The sequence below is a fragment of the Dama dama genome, chromosome 3 (genome assembly GCF_033118175.1).
Source record: "Dama dama isolate Ldn47 chromosome 3, ASM3311817v1, whole genome shotgun sequence".
In the NCBI taxonomy this organism is placed as follows: Eukaryota; Metazoa; Chordata; class Mammalia; order Artiodactyla; family Cervidae; genus Dama; species Dama dama.
The window spans coordinates 32,096,225-32,115,257 of NC_083683.1; the positions used below are offsets into that span (position 1 = coordinate 32,096,225).

The 19,033-nt window shown below is 33.6% G+C and overlaps 1 protein-coding gene across 1 annotated transcript in view; it reads left to right on the plus strand.

Annotated features, from left to right (window-relative positions):
• Positions 1–19,033, plus strand: part of LRRIQ1 (leucine rich repeats and IQ motif containing 1) — a 189,091-nt gene that overhangs the window by 108,708 nt on the left and 61,350 nt on the right. Inside the window, exons 18-22 of the mRNA XM_061125407.1 lie at positions 4,593–4,682; positions 5,324–5,445; positions 5,967–6,062; positions 6,312–6,394; positions 15,997–16,098. Of these exons, the coding sequence (XP_060981390.1) occupies positions 4,593–4,682; positions 5,324–5,445; positions 5,967–6,062; positions 6,312–6,394; positions 15,997–16,098 (493 nt within the window). The remainder of the gene's footprint in view (positions 1–4,592; positions 4,683–5,323; positions 5,446–5,966; positions 6,063–6,311; positions 6,395–15,996; positions 16,099–19,033) is intronic.

Below are 19,033 nucleotides of genomic sequence, written 5' to 3' on the forward strand. Positions count from 1 at the left end.
GACTGTGTGTCCCATTTCAGTAGTTATAACTACACATTTTTAATGTGGTGATTAAAATGATTCTCTAGTCACACCTAGACCTTTTGTCTGGAAGGGTTCAGAAGAACAAGTGCATTTTTATAAAACTTAACCAGAATTAAGTTTGTATACCCTAAGCCTCTTTTTGTCAGGTTTCACCCTGAGGATGTGTCAGTCAAGCTGGCCTGGAACTTCCTGTTAGGGAAAGAAATATATTCCATACCTAGGAATGATCAGGAGAAAATCCTGAGCTGTCAAAATAGGTCTGTGTCATCCTCCATGTATTTTTGCATAAGTATTATGTAGGAAGGAGCTGCAAGGGTGTGATCCCTTTCCGAGGACAGTCACAAAGCTGATCAAATTGCCTTATCTAGGCGTGTGGACAGAAGAAAGTGAGAGCAGTGAAGTCAGTCTACGAGTTCATTGTTGAGTTAGCTTTTGGGATAAAAGGCACATAACTGTCAGGCTCCAATGGTTCATAAAACTGAAAAATTACACAGATGAATTTCAAGGGCCACAGCTATATGGCTGAAGTTAGCTAATAGATAACTGAAAAGGTATCAACATTGATAATGGAAGGGAGGGTTTAGAAAGTGTGTTTTGAACTTCATAATGGGCCAAGTTTCCAAGGATTTTAAGGATTCTGAGGCACAACAAAAGTTATCAAGAAGTGTTAGAAAGGATTATTTTGACAATGGCATGAGGCAACTTGGGTAGAAGAGGTGCAAACTGTTGGGGCTCAGAGTCAGGGGTTATAGAAAGAAAAAAAGACCAACACATGGCTTTAGAATCTGTAGGACTTGTTCCACTCTTAAGTAACCTGTGGCTTAGAACAAGTGTGATTCTAGCTTCATAAGTTAAATGGAAAGATTTTACTAGTTGGTGTGAAAAATTTTAGATATACATATGCAAATAAGCAATGCAGGCGACCCCAGTGCAATTCCTGGGTTGGGAAGATCCACTGCAGAAGGGATAGGCTACCTACTTCAGTCTTCTTGGGCTTCCCTTGTGGCTCAGCTGGTAAAGAATCTGATTCATGTCAATGTATGACAAAAAAAAAAATAATAATAATAATAAAAAATAAATTAAAAAAAAAAAAAATCTGCCTGCAATATGGGAGACCTGGGTTTGATCCCTGGGTTGGGACGATCCCCTAGAGAAGGGAAAGGCTACCCATGCCAGTATTCTGGCCTGGAGAATTCCATGGACTCTATAGTCCATGGGGTTGCAAAGAGTGGGACACAACTGAGTGAGTTTCAGTTTCACTTTCATGCAAATAAGCATGAAGGTTACTCCCAGCTCTTCTGATAGCCTATTTCCTAGTCTTTCAAAGTTGGATTATAGGGTAAAAATTTCTTCTCTGATAAAAAGTCCAATGTATGTTGTGAATTCAACATTCAAAGTCCAATTCAAATGTTGTGAATGCATAATTGCAAATTTATCTGAATTCAACTTTATGTTTTCCTATTTCCCTGGTTTTATTTGTCCTCACATGTGTTTAATTCTATCCAGTTTTATTGTGATTTTATCACATGTAGACTCATGTATCCAACACCACAATCAGGATACAAAATAGTTCCATCATTATAAGAATCCATCCTGTTGCCCCTGTAACCTCAGCCACCTCCCTAGTCCAGTCTCTTGCCATTGGCAACCATTCATCTGTCCTCCATTTCTATAATGTTGTCCTGTCAAGAATGTTATATAAGTGAGTCATGCAATTTGTATCATTTGCAGGTTGTTTTTTTCACTCCTCTTAATTCCCTTGAGAGTCTTCCAAGTTGTGTGCATCCGTGCTGGCTTTGCTTAGTGGGTCAGTCGTGTCCGACTCTTTATGATGCCATGGACTGTGGCCCGCCAGGCTCCTCTGTCCGTGGGATTCTCCAGGCGAAAATACTGGAGTGGGCAACCATTCCCTTCTTCCAGGGGATCTTCCCAAACAGGGGATCGAACCTGGGTCTCCTGCACTGCAGACAGATTCTTTACTGTCTGATCTACCATATTATACTTATTTTTTTAAGTAGAAAAATTTAGATCTTTAGTTGGAGTTTTAATATCAAACTCTAAAAAATTAATAGAACGAATAGGCAGAAAAGTAGAAGGATATATTAGACCTGAAAAGCACTATGAAGTGATTCAACATAATTCAGATTATACGATTTTCACACAACAGCAAAATACAAATTCTATTAAAGTTCCCATAAACCAGGAGACACGAACAATTTTATTTTTAATATGTAAATAAATTTTGATTTAGTCTTCTAATAAACAGAAAGCTTTCCAAATTCTCAGTTGTAAATTAAGGAATATCTGAGCAGAAGGTTTTCTTAAGCAATAACTGAAATTTGTATATGCCCAGCAGTAAGAAAGACATATTAATATATATTTTTAAATAGCATATTTATAATTATTACCAATTCCTCCTGATGTTTTGAGTTTTTTTCCTCAACATACTAGATACTGCCACACATATTTGATATTAATAAGCCTGAACTGATATAAATCAGTAGTCTTGGTAACATTTTTGGTTGAGATTATATAATTGCCAAGTATCTTTAGCATTTTATATTGTACCTTCTATTTATGTCTCTAGAAATTTTTAAAAGATTAAAGTTAAAGAATTATTCTAGAATCTTTAAAAAGTCTGTCACCCTATATTAAAAAAATAAGAAAAACTATTTTCAAAGTTTTCTGCACTTTTAGATATCAATTTAAAGAACTAAAAATTTCCCCAGACTTTATGTAGCTTTTCCAAGGAAGAAACTCTATGTGGTATGGTATCATCTATATGATATGGCCACTCACCTCTTTGTACCTCTGTGATCAGAAGCAACAAACAAAGGTCAATCACAGATCTCCAATATTTGGAAGACAACATCCTCATTGTCTACCCTGACCACTGCAAGCTATGTGCAACTTACTCCTGAAACACAGGGACCGCTGCCTGCCTCGGGGCTCGGGAATGGAAGATAGGTGGCTGTTACTGTGCCAAGAGTTGACATTGACCAAAGTTAACCATCTTTCCCAGGGCGTTACAAGCCTTCAGTAGACTCTAGACTTCTAAAACGGTTACACTAGACAGACTCTGCCAGTTCAGTTGTGTAGGTTGGGAGACAGGTTCCCAGTGCTCCCTACTCCACCATGTTCCCAGAATCCTCTGGCATTTTGCCTTTTGTAGTATTGTCTCCACGTCTCTTCATTTTAGCAGTTTTACAGAATAAGAATATTAATTTAATGAGAACTGATATGTCTTGGACCTTGATCTTCCCTGGGATAGAGCTAAATTTTCCTTGAATTGTCATACAAAAGAGATAATTAAAAAATCTCAGCCACACATACTGCTTGCAATTTTGCATTTAGTAGCCCTTCTTAAGTCAGATGTATATTCTTAAACCAGGTATAACAGGTATATAACTGTAACATACGTGTTAATAATCTCTTCCCAGGTAGAAATGAACAATGTACTGGTGCACAACTGTGTTCTTTTTACATCGATATTCAGATAACATAAATTTGATTAGATTTCCTGAGACTGAATGCTGTAAGCAATGGTCTGCCATTGCCCTGCTGGTCTGTGGTCCGGCCGTCTTAGTCTTGCCTTTCCAGTGGTCTTTCAAGAGACAGTCAGGAACCACTGAAGCTCTATGAATGGAAAATTGAATTTAAGTCTTAGCTTATAGTCATTCCAGTTTTTAAAACATAAATATGTTTGATCATTTTAGAAACTTTTAAAAATCAAGTTCATTGGTATTCTGACCATCCCTTTTCCTTAAAGATTTTTTAAAAATTATAGAACCAAAGGATATTATTTAAACCATATTAGATAAGCCAAGCAAAATAAAATAAAATTTTAGATAATGATATCCTACATTATACAATACTAGTGTAACTAGTTCCACTGTAGAAAGATAAAAAGTTTGGAAATTACCTAAATGGAATAAAGATCTTATAAGATGAAGAATGAAGTGACTTAAAATCATTTCAAATTTTATGTTTTTATCATTCAGACCTTTGAATTAGAGAACATATTATCAGGAACCATGTTCCATATATTGCCACAAAATTCTTTTTTTCCATATATTCAGAAAATTTGTGAGATTTTGAGCTAAAATTAAGTAAAAGCTAACTTACAGATAGTACTTGCAGAAAAAAAGTGATACTAATATGTTAAAATAATATAAATTTTAAATAGTGAGGTTTGATGGAAAATATTATAATTTGCATAATAAAAAGTAAAACAGTTATGTCCTTCAGTTACATCTAGAATTGGCTCACAGTCCTAGTTCTCAAACAGTTAAATACACTGAACAATCTGTACTTCTCATTTTTTAGAACATGTGAGTACTCAAGGTTTTACTTTATTCTACTTGAGGATGAAAAGTTTTATCCCATTTTTTTAGAATGTTTGCATTAAACAGATGCATAACATTTCACAAGAGCAAGTAGCAAATTTTCCTCTAAGTAGAAATGCTGATAGACTTTCTTAACATTAGTAGTGTGTAAGACAGTTTAAAAGAATCTTTATAAAAGTTATGCAAACTAAATTATGTACATTAATGTTATTATTTGTTCAGGCTGCCTTAGAGAAGGAATGGCTTGCTTTAGATTCCGCCCGCTTCCCTTCACAAACACTGCTTCTTCCAAACCAGCTGCACTGGCCAAAGGTAACATGTCATGGAAATCTCTTAGTGCTCGATCTTTGCTCATTTCTTAAGGTTATGCTATGCTGCAGTGATTAATAATACAATTTATTGACTTGAAAAACACAATTACTTTTAGAAGCCTCTGACTTCCTCCTCATCCCCAGATGTAATTTTTCATGTAGCTTTTCTTTCATTTGCTCCTAATTTTTTTTCTTTATTTTGGATTTCTTTCAACACTTTATTTCACAGTAGCAAAAAAAATATATATATGATATGCTTCAGCTGCATAAAATCACTAGTTGACAGCACTTTAAAAATACAAAAATATGCATTAAAAGGGCAACAGCTGAAGATTCTCAGTCAGAGGTCAATGGACTGCAATATCTGTTATTTATTTGGTAATCTTTGAAGTTTTTGTTTTCTGAAATTTTTTATGATCTTTTCAATTAATCATTTTGTATATGCAAACTATACAAAAAGCATACCCCTCACCACTGCAGGAAAGGACATTTGTATGTCTATAAATTTAATTTTATTACAATTTTTAATTTTTATATAAGTTTTTCTTAAACTACTCAGTAATATGCATGTAAAGTAATACAATATAAATGTTAGATTTTTTTCAATTTATTTTATATGTATGTACTTTTTTTTCTGATGAGTTCTCTGGAATCTTAAAACATGATGATACTTCACTTAATTTACCAAGTCATCCAGCTCAAGCATGGCTATGTAATGAGAAAGAAAATTTGCTTTCATCAGAACACACACAATTTAATAGCAGGTAAGCTAAATTGCTCTTTTAGAGGATCAACCTTTAATGAATGGCAAGAATATTATACTCCTTACAAAAATAGTAAGATTATGGAAATATGTATGAATTTGCTTGTTTAGAACATGGTAGAGCATTTGTATTAAAAATTTAATGATTTTAGAGTTTTCAGTGTAAGAAAAATGTGTGATGTACATTCATTAAAGCACATACAAAGTGTCAGTGAAATAATATTATTAACTGTTGTATACAAGTGGACTTTTAAATACTGCTGTATAGGTAGAAATAAGAGTTAGAATAAAAATTCCAATGTTGTTTCTTTCGACAATAGGATTGAAATATGCTTCAAGTAATTGAAATGTAAACATTTTAAATTAATGGCTGACTTTTATTACTTTTCAAGATAAAGTTTTTTCTGTAACTTAAATATATTTTATTTCCAAGTGTGAGACAACATAAACAGCTTGTAGTTTTAACAAGTGTTGATATGCTTGTGCTGATTCAGTCAAGTGTGGTTTTTGTCCTGTTGCTAGATCAGAAAATAGAACTTTATCCAGACCACCTGAAGCAAAGACCAGCAGAAAGAGTCTGCTAAAGTCTGAAAAAGAAGAAAAAATTTCAGAAGAATGGTATGTAGTTCATTTAACACTAACATATTAAGAGATTTAGATACTTTTAAATATCCAAAACAAGTATTTTTCAAGATTTCAAGAATATCTTTATTAGTTGTTAAGAAACTATACCTCTGTTAAATTTAGATTCTTAAATGGGAATTCAAATTTGTTTTGGTATGATATAATTCAGATATGTATGTTTATATGCATAATATAAATATAGTCTGAGGATTTTTGCCTTTATTAAATTTGATCTTTTAATAGGGGTTTTAAGGATATTTCTACTGCTCAGCAGATGCTGAAGAGAGCACAGAAAATGAAATCAAAGAAATTAAGGAAAAAATTAGGTGGGTAATCAATGCTCCATAACTGTGTATCTGACATTGAAAATATAATCTTTAAACTATTTTTAGCAAATTGTATTTAATAAGCATAGAAATAAAATGCACAGATATGAGACTGTCTAAGGTAATATTCCATAAAAAGAATAAGAAAAATGTAGAGAAATTTATGACATTGCATTTAATGATTTATTATACTCTTAAATGCTATATTTATTTGTCCCTGTTTCTTATCTACTTTGCTATTGATTATTCTATCTATTGTGCAGTGAGAATTATGCTGTAATTGCTTTCTAAGCTGGTTCGTCTCAGCAAATGGTGATTCTAAAGAGCATCTGCTTCACATGCTTATTCCTTTGTGTGTTTTTAAATTGCTTGATTATTCTATAAATGATTTCCGTACATTTATCAGTTCCATGAATATCAGCTTTGACACTTTGGGAAAGGAGCACAGTGTATATCTTTTGTGGTTATGCTGAACTTGCAAAATGTTCAAAGGCATCTTTCTTCTGTCCCAGTTGCCAGGCTGTTCAAGTCATTTGTCTTTATTTGGACACCTCTAGTTATTTTATTAAAATTACTTAATATGTGGAGTAATTTATAGATATCAGAGCAAGAAATAGGTGGTTAACGAATTTATAGCTACAATTAAGACAATTTAAGTTATTTGTATATTTCAAATAACTGTGTTTACTCATGGAATCATAGGCTCAGTATAAGTAACATGACATTCTTTTTTATCTGCTTTCTCTCATTCATCAATTTCCTTTATAAAAATCTTAATGTCAGTGAAATGTCTCCATAAAAGTACCATTATTCCTGAGACAAGCAAGGAGTCTATATTTATCCTATAGTTCTAGCTTATACCGGTATACTAAGAAACACTCAGATTAATTTTTACCTTTATTAATTTTCTATTCTTTGATCAATTCAATTCTAGAATTCTAAGAAATATATGCATATATATATACATATATATATAATTTTTAGAAAAAAATAACCAAAATACTGTTGATTTCTGAGGAATAACTGATATTTGTTGACACAGCAGTTACTAGCCATTAATAAATTACTCATGATTCATTTTTATATTCATAAATGTCCAACTTTCCTTTTTTGGCCTTGTATGGTGATATCTTAATTTTATCTTTTATCTTTTTAAGATAAGTGTGATTTTTTTGTGTGTGTACTCAAAATTTTTTACATTTAAAGTATTAAAATTTCAGGCATTTTTAGAGAAAATGTCAATATTTGCTTTGTTGTCAGATTGTTTAGTGCGTCCTGTACTCATATTGTAAATTCCTACCGAGTCCATCCGGGCTCTGTGAACTGAATACTATGTGGTATTTACCCAGGGAAATATAACCCCAAGCCCTTAAAAACAGTGAGACTCTCCTTCAGTTCTAGGGAAGTAGAATTCAGTGCAGTAGTTCAGGGTAGTTTGATAATGTTATATTGCTTTGATGGATATTTCTACTCATTTTCAACAGTATCAAAAGCAACATTTAAATAAATGTTTTGAGATTAATAAAAGTTACTGAAACTCCTGGAGCATGTTCAAATACCAAAAGTGGCTTACAAACTGATTCAGCCAATGTTCAACACATAATTATTATTTATGTTCAAGATCTAATTTTTTAAATTATTTAGAGTATTTGCAATAGTCTGTGAGGGTGAAGCTAAGGAAAATTTTATCTTGTTAGACTCTGTCTCTGGAAATATGTAGGTTTTTCTTGCTATTTCTAGTAACTGAGTTTTATTTTTTTAGGTTGAGTACATTTTTAAATAAATCAGCATAGTAGGTAATATTTTTAGAAAAATCTTAATAAGGAATATATGCTCAACATAAAAATAAAAATCACTGCTTCAGTAGCCAAAGATTAGACATAATATTAGGAGGCAAAAGTTAAACTTCTTTTTATCTGTCACAAGGGGGCATGATAGGGTAACAAAAGAAAAAGGATAACCAGATATTCAAGTTAACGAGGATATCTTAAATTTAGCATTTTGACAGTGGTCATTAAACATGACCTCTTAGGTAAAGATCCAAAATGGCAATCATATAATTTTTATAGAGATATTTACTCTAGTTACATGATCGTAAGCCAAATCACATTCTTATTACTGTGTGAGGTTTTGTGTCTTTATATTAAGATTTTGTTTTGTTTCTCAAAATAGTATTTTATAAAATACTATCAGATTGATGAAATGAAACCAGTTTTTTAAAATTTGCATTCTGAAGTGTAAAACAAAATGACCTTTAAATCCTTACTCTTTTTCTCTACTCCCCCTTCTCCACATATACCCAGAATAGATATAGTCAAGGTAAGATTAAAGATGAAAAAGAAAATCAGTGGGATCCTGTACAATTATATTTTAATCTTTAGTAACTAGATGATGTAGCATTTATGTCTTTTTGCATATGTGAGCAAATATTAAGACTCTGTAACTCAGTCTTTCTTCTTATAGAATAAAATTTTTTCTAGTGTTAATGTGATCAATTAATATATGCAATTAATTAATGACTTGTGATATGCTATTAACTAATTTGGGCTTCCCTCATAGCTCACTTGGTAAAGAATCCACCTGCAATGCAAGAGACCCCAGTTCGATTCTTGGGTCAGCAAGATCCGCTGGAGAAAGGATAGGCTACCCACTCCAATATTCTTGGGCTTTGCTTGTGGCTCAGCTGGTAAAGCCTGCAATGTGGGAGACCTAGGTTCGATCCCTGGGTTGGGAAGATCCCCTGGAGAAGGGAAAGGTTGCCCACTCCAGTTTTTTGGCCTGGAGAACTCCATGTACTGTACAGTAGAGAGTTGGACATGACTGAGTGACTTTCACTTTCTTTCATTTTCACTTTCAATTTGACTCTAATGGCCATAATTTTAAACTTTTACTACTTAATAAATTTAAATTATATATTAAACATTTTAATTCTGTTAAATACTTTAAAATTTACTAGTGATTTTCAAATATACAGTTATATATGTGTATCTCTTACACGTCCAACTTGCCAACCTGAAAATTTCAGGCCACCAGAGGGCAACATTGTTCATGAAACTGCGGGAGACTAACCAGTTCTGTGGGTTTAGTCACTCAGTCCTGTCTGACTCCTTGTGATCCCGTGGACTGTAGCCAGTCAGGCTCCTCTGTCCATGGAATTCTCCCTGCAAGTGTACTGGAGTGGGTTGCCGTTTCCTCCTTCAAGGGATATTCCCGACCCAGGGATTGAACCCAGGTCTCTGGCATTGCAGACAGATTCTTTACTGTCTGAGCCACCAGAGAAACCCTGTTTTTTTTTCTCTTGTTTTGTTTTTTCCAAGTATTTGTTTAGTTTTCATCTGACGCTTATTAACATTAATTTATAATCATATCTGTTTTTTCCGGCCTCCTCTGTTCATGGAATTCTCCAGGCAGCAATACTGGAGTGGGAAGCCATTGCCTTCTCCAGGGGATATTCCCGACCCAGGGATTGAACCCTGGTCTCCTGGGTGTAGGGAGAGTGTCAAGTGGGACACTCAGAGGAGAAAATTAAATGGAATCTCTGCAGTCTAACAAAGCAGTAATCCTCAAGGCGGTAGGGCATAAATAGACAAAATATGGAAGCATGAATCCAAATTTCATACTGTGAAAAACCTTACAGCAAGTTGCTCAGTTGTTGCTGTTGCTCTTAATAATATTTCCTGTTTGTATCTTGTATATATATTTATTTAACCAAGGGATATGTCAATAATATTTGATTAAGATGAGAGTGACAATAGGGCAAAAGGTAGGGGGTTAGTTATTTGAAGAAAGTTGCAGATAGGAGAGGAATATCACTCAGGTTACTGAATGAGGAACCAAGGGGCTGAGAAAGCAAACTGTGTGGGAAGCCTTCAGAGGACTGTCAGTATTGGTGACTTCCATTAGGACAGATAAGGTCATCTGCTTTAAACAGAAGAGAGAGGATGGGGAGAAGGAGGGTGAGGAGGAATTAATTGAAAGCCACAGGATGGAATCGAAAATTGTGAGGAGTTACCATGATTTACTCAGTTTGGTATTGGCTTCTAATTGTTATCTGTAGTAAGTCACTGCCCTTTCCCTCATGATGGACCCAGCTGTGAGCCGGTGATGGCTGATCTTGTGTTTGCTGGGCTTTTGGTTTTCTTGTCTTTTTGTTTTTACCGTCGCATCATGGACAAACGTGATTTCAGAATTTGGTGATCTGGGTAGGAATTTAGCAGATACCCAGTGAAGTTTGGAGGTTAGTACTGCAGTGAAGAACATGTGTAAAGTGAGAGTTGCTGGTTTATTGAAAAATCTAAGGGTCAGTATCCTAAAGATGTCATAATTGGTAGCAGAACTAAGATGAGCCAGATGGAGAAAGAGAGTGAGTGAGTGGTTTTGATGTGGACCTCTCTTCAAAAAGGAGGGGTCTGCGTGTAGGGATTTTAATGGAGAACGAATAATAAGTTTAAGGGCTAAGAATATAAGGATGAAAACATAACATTTTCATTCCAACATTTATCATATTTATGCATATCAAATTTCAGAGTTAGAAGAAAGATAAACCAGGATGAAGAAAAGAAGGTTAATTTCATTATAAAGATAGAACTCCTGTTAGGGATATTGGGCTTTCCAGATGGCTCAGTGGTGAAGAATCTGCCTGCAATGCAGAAGACCTGGGTTCGATCCCTGGGTCAAGAAGATCCTCTTGGAGATGGCTACCCACTCCAATATTCTTGCCTGGGAAATACTAAGGACAGAGGAGCCTTGCGGGCTACAGTCTGTGGGGTGGCAAAGAGTCAGACACAGCTGAGCACACACACGTGTGCACACACACACATTACTAGGGACAAGAATCATCTTGCAGCTGTTGATAACACCTAGCACAGTGTCAAGTACATAGGAAGTATTCAATAGATATTTGCTGATTCCATGTGAATGAAGAAAAGAGCTTGAGACTGTTGGTAACATTTAGTTATAGCCAAGAGTTAAGCCATATAGAAAATAATAAAAGTTAACTTTTTAGTATGAATTAAGCCGTTCATGAGCTATAGGAAAGAGATCAGGTTGCAAAATGATGAGACAATTAAGACATGTTAAGGAGGAAGGATCAAAAGGAAACAGCTTAGACAAAACTGACAAAGTGAAGTGTATTGCTGGTTTATTTTGTTCACCTCAGTGATTCCCACAAGGAACTTAAAAGAATTCTGATTAAATGTTACTTCATTGTGCTCTAAATAAACCAATAACAAAACTTATTTGAATACTAAAATCATGGAGGACTCAGTCCCCACTTGCTCCCCACCAAATTCCCTGAACCTAATACCGTAGTGGCGGTTTAGTCGCTAAGTCATGCCTGACTATTGCGACCCCATGGACTGTAGCATGCAGGCTCCTCTGTGCATGGGATTCTCCAGGTAAGAATACTGGAGTGGGTTGCCATTTCCTTCTCCAGGGGATCTTCCCAACCCAGGAATCGAATCCGGGTCTCCAGTATTGCAGGCAGATTCTTTACCAGTCGAGCTATGCTGCTGCTGCTAAGTCGCTTCAGGAAGCCCTATTTTATAGTCATTTAGAGTATTTTAGTGTATTTTATAGTCATTTAAAAACTGTAGTAGTTGTTCAATAAATAGCTGTTAAGCAGATCAGCAGTAAGTTAGATAAACATCACTAAAGACATATAACTCTGTGTGTGTGTGACTGTGTGTGTAGTTTATAGTCATTTAAGTATATGTTTATGTTTGAGAAAAAGTGAAAGTCTTAGTCACTCAGTTGTGTACAACTTTGCAAACCCATAGACCGTAGCTCCCTAGGCTCCTCTGTCCATGGAATTCTCCAGGCAAGAATACTAGAGTGGGCAACCATTCCCTTCTCCAGGGGATATTCCTGACCCAGGAGTTGAACCCAGGTCTCCTGCATTGCATGCAGATTCTTTACCATCTGAACCACCAGGGAAGCCTGTATTTGAGAAAGAAAGAAAAGAAAGTGATGTCACTCAGTCATGTACGACTCTTTGTGACCCCATTGACTGGAGCCTGCCAGGCTCCTTTGTCTATGGAATTTTCCAGGCAAGGATACTGGAGTGAGTTGCCATTTCCTTCTCCAGGGGATCTTCCCAACCCAAGGATCAAACCCAGGTCTCCTGCACTGCAGGCAGACTCTTTACTGTGAGAAAGCAAGTTTAAATTAGTAAATAATACTCATTATTAAATAATGAACTATAGCTAGTCATTCAACCTTAACATAAAACTTATTTTATAGTACTCTAAATGGCATATACAGAAAATGGGGATAATAACCAGATTTTCAGATTTTCATATATGTCATTAGTAAGATAAAACTTATTTTATAGTACTCTAAATGGCACATACAGAAAATGGGGATAATAACCAGATTTTCAGATTTTCATATATGTCATTAGTAAGTGAGCTAAGTTTAGGATTAAAGAAACTGTAAAGAGATTGCTCAGGATCTTTACAGATTGAAATAAAATTATTTTATTTCATAAAATCTGTAAAGAGATTGAAACAATGTTAAGGATATTATAATGCCTAAAGAGAAGTGTTACTTAAGTGAGGTAATGGATATAAAGTGTCAAGTACAGAACCACATACATAATGGAAACTCAGCTTACTAATTGTTGTTTTTCAATTGCTAAGTTGTATCTGACTCTTTATGACCCCATGAACTGCAGTTTACTTATGGGTTTCTCTAAATAAATGATAAAGATGTATTTAAAACCTATTTCTCAAATACTGGGCAAGTCATCCTGAGAGATACAAAAATTTTAAAAAAAGCAACACAGACCTGCCATTGATGATTGCTGAGGTGTAGATTTAAATGACTTTGGAATGCTCTTTACAATATCCTTATCTACTGGCTTTCTTACTCCATTGTGTATTTTTTGAAGGTAGCAATAGCATCATTCATGGTGGTCTTTCCAGGGACGATTTTTTTTTTTTTTTAATTTTTTTATTAGTTGGAGGCTAATTACTTCACAACATTTCAGTGGGTTTTGTCATACATTGATATGAATCAGCCATGGATTTACACAGAATCAGGTGATTTTTTCCCATTTAGAATTACTACATTTTTGGTTTCTTATCACTATTCCTTTGCAACTTGAATTATTTTAAACCCATTTAAGGTGATGTAATCAGAATGCTTTAAAATAAAAATATTAAAAATGTAGTATTATTTATGTGCTCTTGATGAATAAAATGATCTTATTGAGTAAATTAGGGCTTCCCTGCTTGCTCAGACAGTAGAGAATCTGCCTGCAGTGCAGAAGACCAAAGTTTGATCCCTGGATTGGGAAGATCCTCTGGAGAAGGGAATGGCTACCCACTCCATTATTCTTGCCTGGAGAATATACATCTAGACAACCCTTCTAAAGATTTTATGTGTTGAATTATTTAATCATGATAGTCATGTGAATCAAGTACTATCATTGTCCATGATTTACATATTAAGAAATCAAGTCATGGAGAGCTTATTATTTGCCCAAAGGAGTACAAAAGAACTTAGAGAAGATCCATTGCTTTTATTTCATGTGCTATATTGAATTGAATGAAGTCAATTATGGATCAAACAGTCTGTTCCTGTACATCCTGCCTTATTCTAGTAATGATTTAAGATCTTTTCCAAGAAGTGTTATTGTTTTTTATGTTGTAATTATCTGTTTAGTAGCTGCCCTTTATTAAGTACCTACCTACACTTGTGTCTTGATGCTTTGCATACAATATCTCATTAATTCGCACAGTAATATTTCAAAGTTAATATTATTGGACAAAAAGGAAGCAGAGGTTGAGACCAATTTGTCCAGAATCATACGACTGGTAAAAATTGGAGCTTGGATCTAACCCCGTTTTGTACAATTGTAATATTTCTTGTCAGGAAATACAAACAGATCAAATAAAAAGGCAAGAAAGTTAGGAGAATGTGTAGAAAAATGGAAGGTTGTAATAAGGTATCATAGAATATGTAAACCCACAGAAATCTGCCTTCCCTGAGTGACTAATGCTCTTTTATTAAAATTTTACCTGTTTTTGGCTGTCGGGTGTCCTAGTTGAGGCGAGGGGGCTTCTCATTGCAGTGGTCTGTCTTGTTGGGAGCAAGGGCTCTAAGCGCGCAGGCTTCCGTGGTTGTAGCTCGCGGGCTCTGGGGCACAGGCTCGGTAGTTGTGGCACATGGACTTAGTCGCTCTGTGGCATGTGGGATCTTCCCGGATTAGGGATCGGACCCACGTCTCCTGCATCGGTAGGTGGATTCTTTACCACTGAGCCTCCAGGGACGTCCACTAATGCTCTTTTTAACATACCAGTATTTGAATTCATATAGAAACACCCAACTCTTACGATACCTTGGTTGCTTACAATTATGAGATGTGTCCAAATGTTGACTATTATTTTCCCTAATCTGAAAAACAAAACCTCTCTGAAACATGTCTATCATGCTTAGTAAGGGTAAATTATAACTGGAAGACTAATGGAAATCTTCAGCATACTCATGCTTGAGAATAACTGCAAATACTCTTCTGCTTTTCTAATTCACATTTGAAAAAACATGCTATCTTAACATTTAATTAAAATAAGTAATTTGGGTTTTATATTTTAAATCTCATTTTTTCATTTAGCATATTCACTTCTATTATACTAGATATTAATAGAAGATTCTTATAGTCTCTTTTTGCAAGATGATATAAAGGTATCAATAAAATGTAGACTGTGCTGAATTGTGGTTTTATGTTAGCCTACTTCATTTATTTTTTTATTGAGGTATCACTGACATACAATATTATATCAGTCAGATACAACCTATCTTTTTTAAAGTATATTAACCTACTTTAAATGCAAAACTTTCTACTCTTTATTACAGTTCCTCAACAAGCATAAACCTTTTGTCTTAATTAAACCACACTAAATCCCCGATTTCACATTCCTTAGAACCATTTATTATCAATAAAAAGTTATAGGACCCTACTCTTACAATTATTTATTTTGTAAAATTAATAGATTCAGAATTCTCTTGGCTATAAAAAATACTTAGAATTTATACATCTTCATTATGTAAAATATCATAGATCGACACAAACCAGAAATTATTCATTTATCTGTAAAACCAATGAAAATTATATTTTATGTTTCTTATCTCATTTGTCTTGCTTCCATCTCCTATATCTTACCTTCTTATAGTTCAGAGAAGGAAAAAAGTAGGGTATATGGTTTTTCCTATGACAATAGCTTTTATCTATGTATATTTCTGAAAAAATGTATTCAAACAAAAATATCAGGAATTTAACAAAGGAGTTAAAATAATAAACAGTAAAACAACTCCATAAATAAAAAGTTGATGGCATAACTGGAAAATTTAAATGCAATTTTTTCTCATTATTAGTATTTCTGCCCTGTGTAGTAAGTACTAGCTATTTCTTAATCCGATAACCAAGAGTATATAGATGTTGGTTACTTTACTATATTATAGAGATATTTTTAATAAATCATCAATTTCACAGAATTTTATAGAATGGCTATTATTTTTAATATTAATGTAGAAAATGTTTAGCAATTTGAGAGAAGGAAAGAACCAGAGCTGAACTTTTGTCTTAATTTCTTTTTGTCTAGATCCCACTGTACGCCTGGCATTATTCAAAAACAATGAAAATAAAGTTTCTGTTACAAAACGACCAGAGAAAGCAGATCCCCAAAGAGATGGTTCCTTTGAAGGTATGATTTAATCACAGACATAGAGAAAAATTAAAAGATGGAAAATTGTCTTTAAAGAAAAATTTTAAAAATATTCATTAGTTCTAAAGTACATATATTAAAAAGTATGTATAAAACATAACTAAGTAAAACTCAAAATATGGCTCTTGGAGCTAAAATACTAATTTGGTATCTTGATTCATTAGCATGGTAGTTTAGTATTTGTATTGTTGCATATATAAATTTAAATTCTTTGTATTTATGTGTGAAAATTATAATGCTATATCATCAGTGCTACTAACTTTATTTAAATTTTACACTGACAGAATATGTTACCTTGTATCAATTGAAGTGAATACATGTTGAAATGATATTCTAATACATTTACTGCTAATATATGCAAATTACATTTAAATATTATGAATTAAACTCTGGAATTTTAAATATTTTACTATATTTGAATCTTGTCCAACTCACTTCTTGGATAAAGAATCTGCATATATAAGTGGAGTGGCAGATTGTATTCCCTGTTACTACATTCAGAACAATTATGGACTTATTAGGCAGGAATATTTAAATATAATAGAACAGCTAAATATGACTTAAAACAAGTTTTCTGTTGCTTTTCTTTAATATTAAAATTGTAATAATTTTCACCTATAGTTTTGGATTGTAATTTCTAATAGGAAAAAATAGAGTCAAAATATATTGCATGGAAGTAAACTATTCAAAAATCTTAATACTTTGTCTTCTGTATGTTTTACCACTAGCACCACCTGGGAAGCCCAGTCTTCTGTATGTTTTAAATAAATCCTAAAAATTATGCATCATCATAGCTTGAGTGAAAATAGATACACTTTAATTTATGTTTCTATTCGGTGTTGTCTCAACTAAAGAAAAATGTGATATCAAGCTACTAATTTTATATTTATTCAGAGATACTTTACTAAGTCGAGGTAGAAGGTGTGGGGTCTAGAATTTCCTTTAAGCATATAGTAATAAAAATATACCTAGAAAGATAGATAAAGCAAGTGTAGCAAATCATGGAAATTGTTGGATCAGTAGATGATGATATAAGGAAATTTGTTTTAACATCCAATTTTTTTTAAATAATTGAGATTCCTATAGCAAAACATTAAAAAGGGGATAACCATTGAATGTTTAAAAATCAATATTATTTCAAAAATGTTTATGGAGTAGTGTTTTAATAGAACTAAAATATACTTCCGATATGAAACAAGACCGGTTTTAATCAGGGTTCATTTCTTTGTAACAGTCTCAACTTCACTGTTTTTGAAAGGGAGAGTAGAAATTCTGCTAAAATAAATAACATTTCCATAGATCTTACCTGTTAAGTAGTAGCATCTTACTTTAGGAAGGATATGCCTTGGAAGAAAGATAATTAAGGCATTTTTGCCCTTTAAATTAACATGTACTTCAGAATCACAAAGAAGGAATCTATCTCAACCTGTTCTGTGACATATGAAAGGTGAAGACATGTTACTATCAAGAATGGCATATATGTATACACTGTATTTATTGATTTTTGTACTATAGTAGTGATAGAAATAAAATGGAACATTGCCACATATGCTTTCTGATATGACGTGCATTTTTGTTTTCTTTCCTCAGTATGAAATGTGTTTAGTTAGTTTACTTGCTTCTTTATAAACCTCAGATGCATTTGGGAGCATGTTATTAATTTCACTGAATGGTCTTTGTGTATGCAGCTTATATTCTAGTGACTAATAGTTACTTTAAGGCTTTTTTTTTTTTTTTTTAAAGAACGGGCTTGGCAAAAATGTAAGTAGCAAAAAGTAATTTTCCCTAATGTTTATTTCTGCCTTTTTTTTTAATGGGAAAAGAGTGAGGCAAAGATGATTTAATCATTTCTGGCCAGGTTGAACACCATGTTATTTTTAACTGCTGCTCTGGCCTCACCCACCTCCTAGTCTCACATCCTGTATTTTCTGGCTGGTTAGAAGCCAGCTTCCAAGTTAGCTACCTGACTAACCACCGCTTCCCACTGGAGGGCGCATTTTTAACCAGGTGTTCTTAGATACAGTTCACAGAGTGTAAGATGCACCCTTTGTGAATATGATTTGATAAATGTCAATATATTTATAGTTACCCAACAGAAATATAATTTTAATCTAATAAGTATCACAACAATCTAATTTTAAAACATGAGAAAAACTGCTATCCCTTAAAAAATTCAAATAAAATTAATTGGGTATCTTACCCCCCAAAAGTGAGGGCAATCAGAATTAAATTTTACTGTAGATTTAGATTGAATGATTCTATGTGGAACAGTTTCTAAATAGTGGAATAGTTGCATGCTGGCCCTGTAATAATTTCATTGGCTTTGTCGGAATTAGATGATAGTATTATTTGAATTTTTTTCTTTAATATAAAATATTTTATAAAACATCTGATTTTGTAAAAAAACAAAAGGTAAAAATATGTATCTACTTTTCAATAATACCTATGTGGGGTTTTCATGATTCATCTTATAAATTTTACTAAAATGCTTTGATTATTTTTGTTGCCTTTATCTGGAAGTCACTAGCAAGACAAAGTGGATGGTAGTTATATCCCATTGGTCCAGGATTTAAAATATGCTTAAACTTAGGGAATATTTAACATGAAATGTCAAGTTATAGTAAATGACATAAGGTAAATAATTATACCCTATTAACAGACCATGTTTTATGAAGTGCCCTTATATTTTGCTTTGTTCATGAGTCGTTGGCAATTTTTGTCTAGCTGCCAGATTTAGACCCTTAACTCAGACCTAAAGGTTGAAGAGTTTTTAACCACACCTGTTCTGAGGATAACTATGTGTCAGATACCAGTTAGTTTTTCCTATGATATGAAACTAAGAGCCTGAGCATTTTATAGATTCAACATTGATTTGCCTGACTTATTTGCTTATTTTTATTTATATTAATATCAT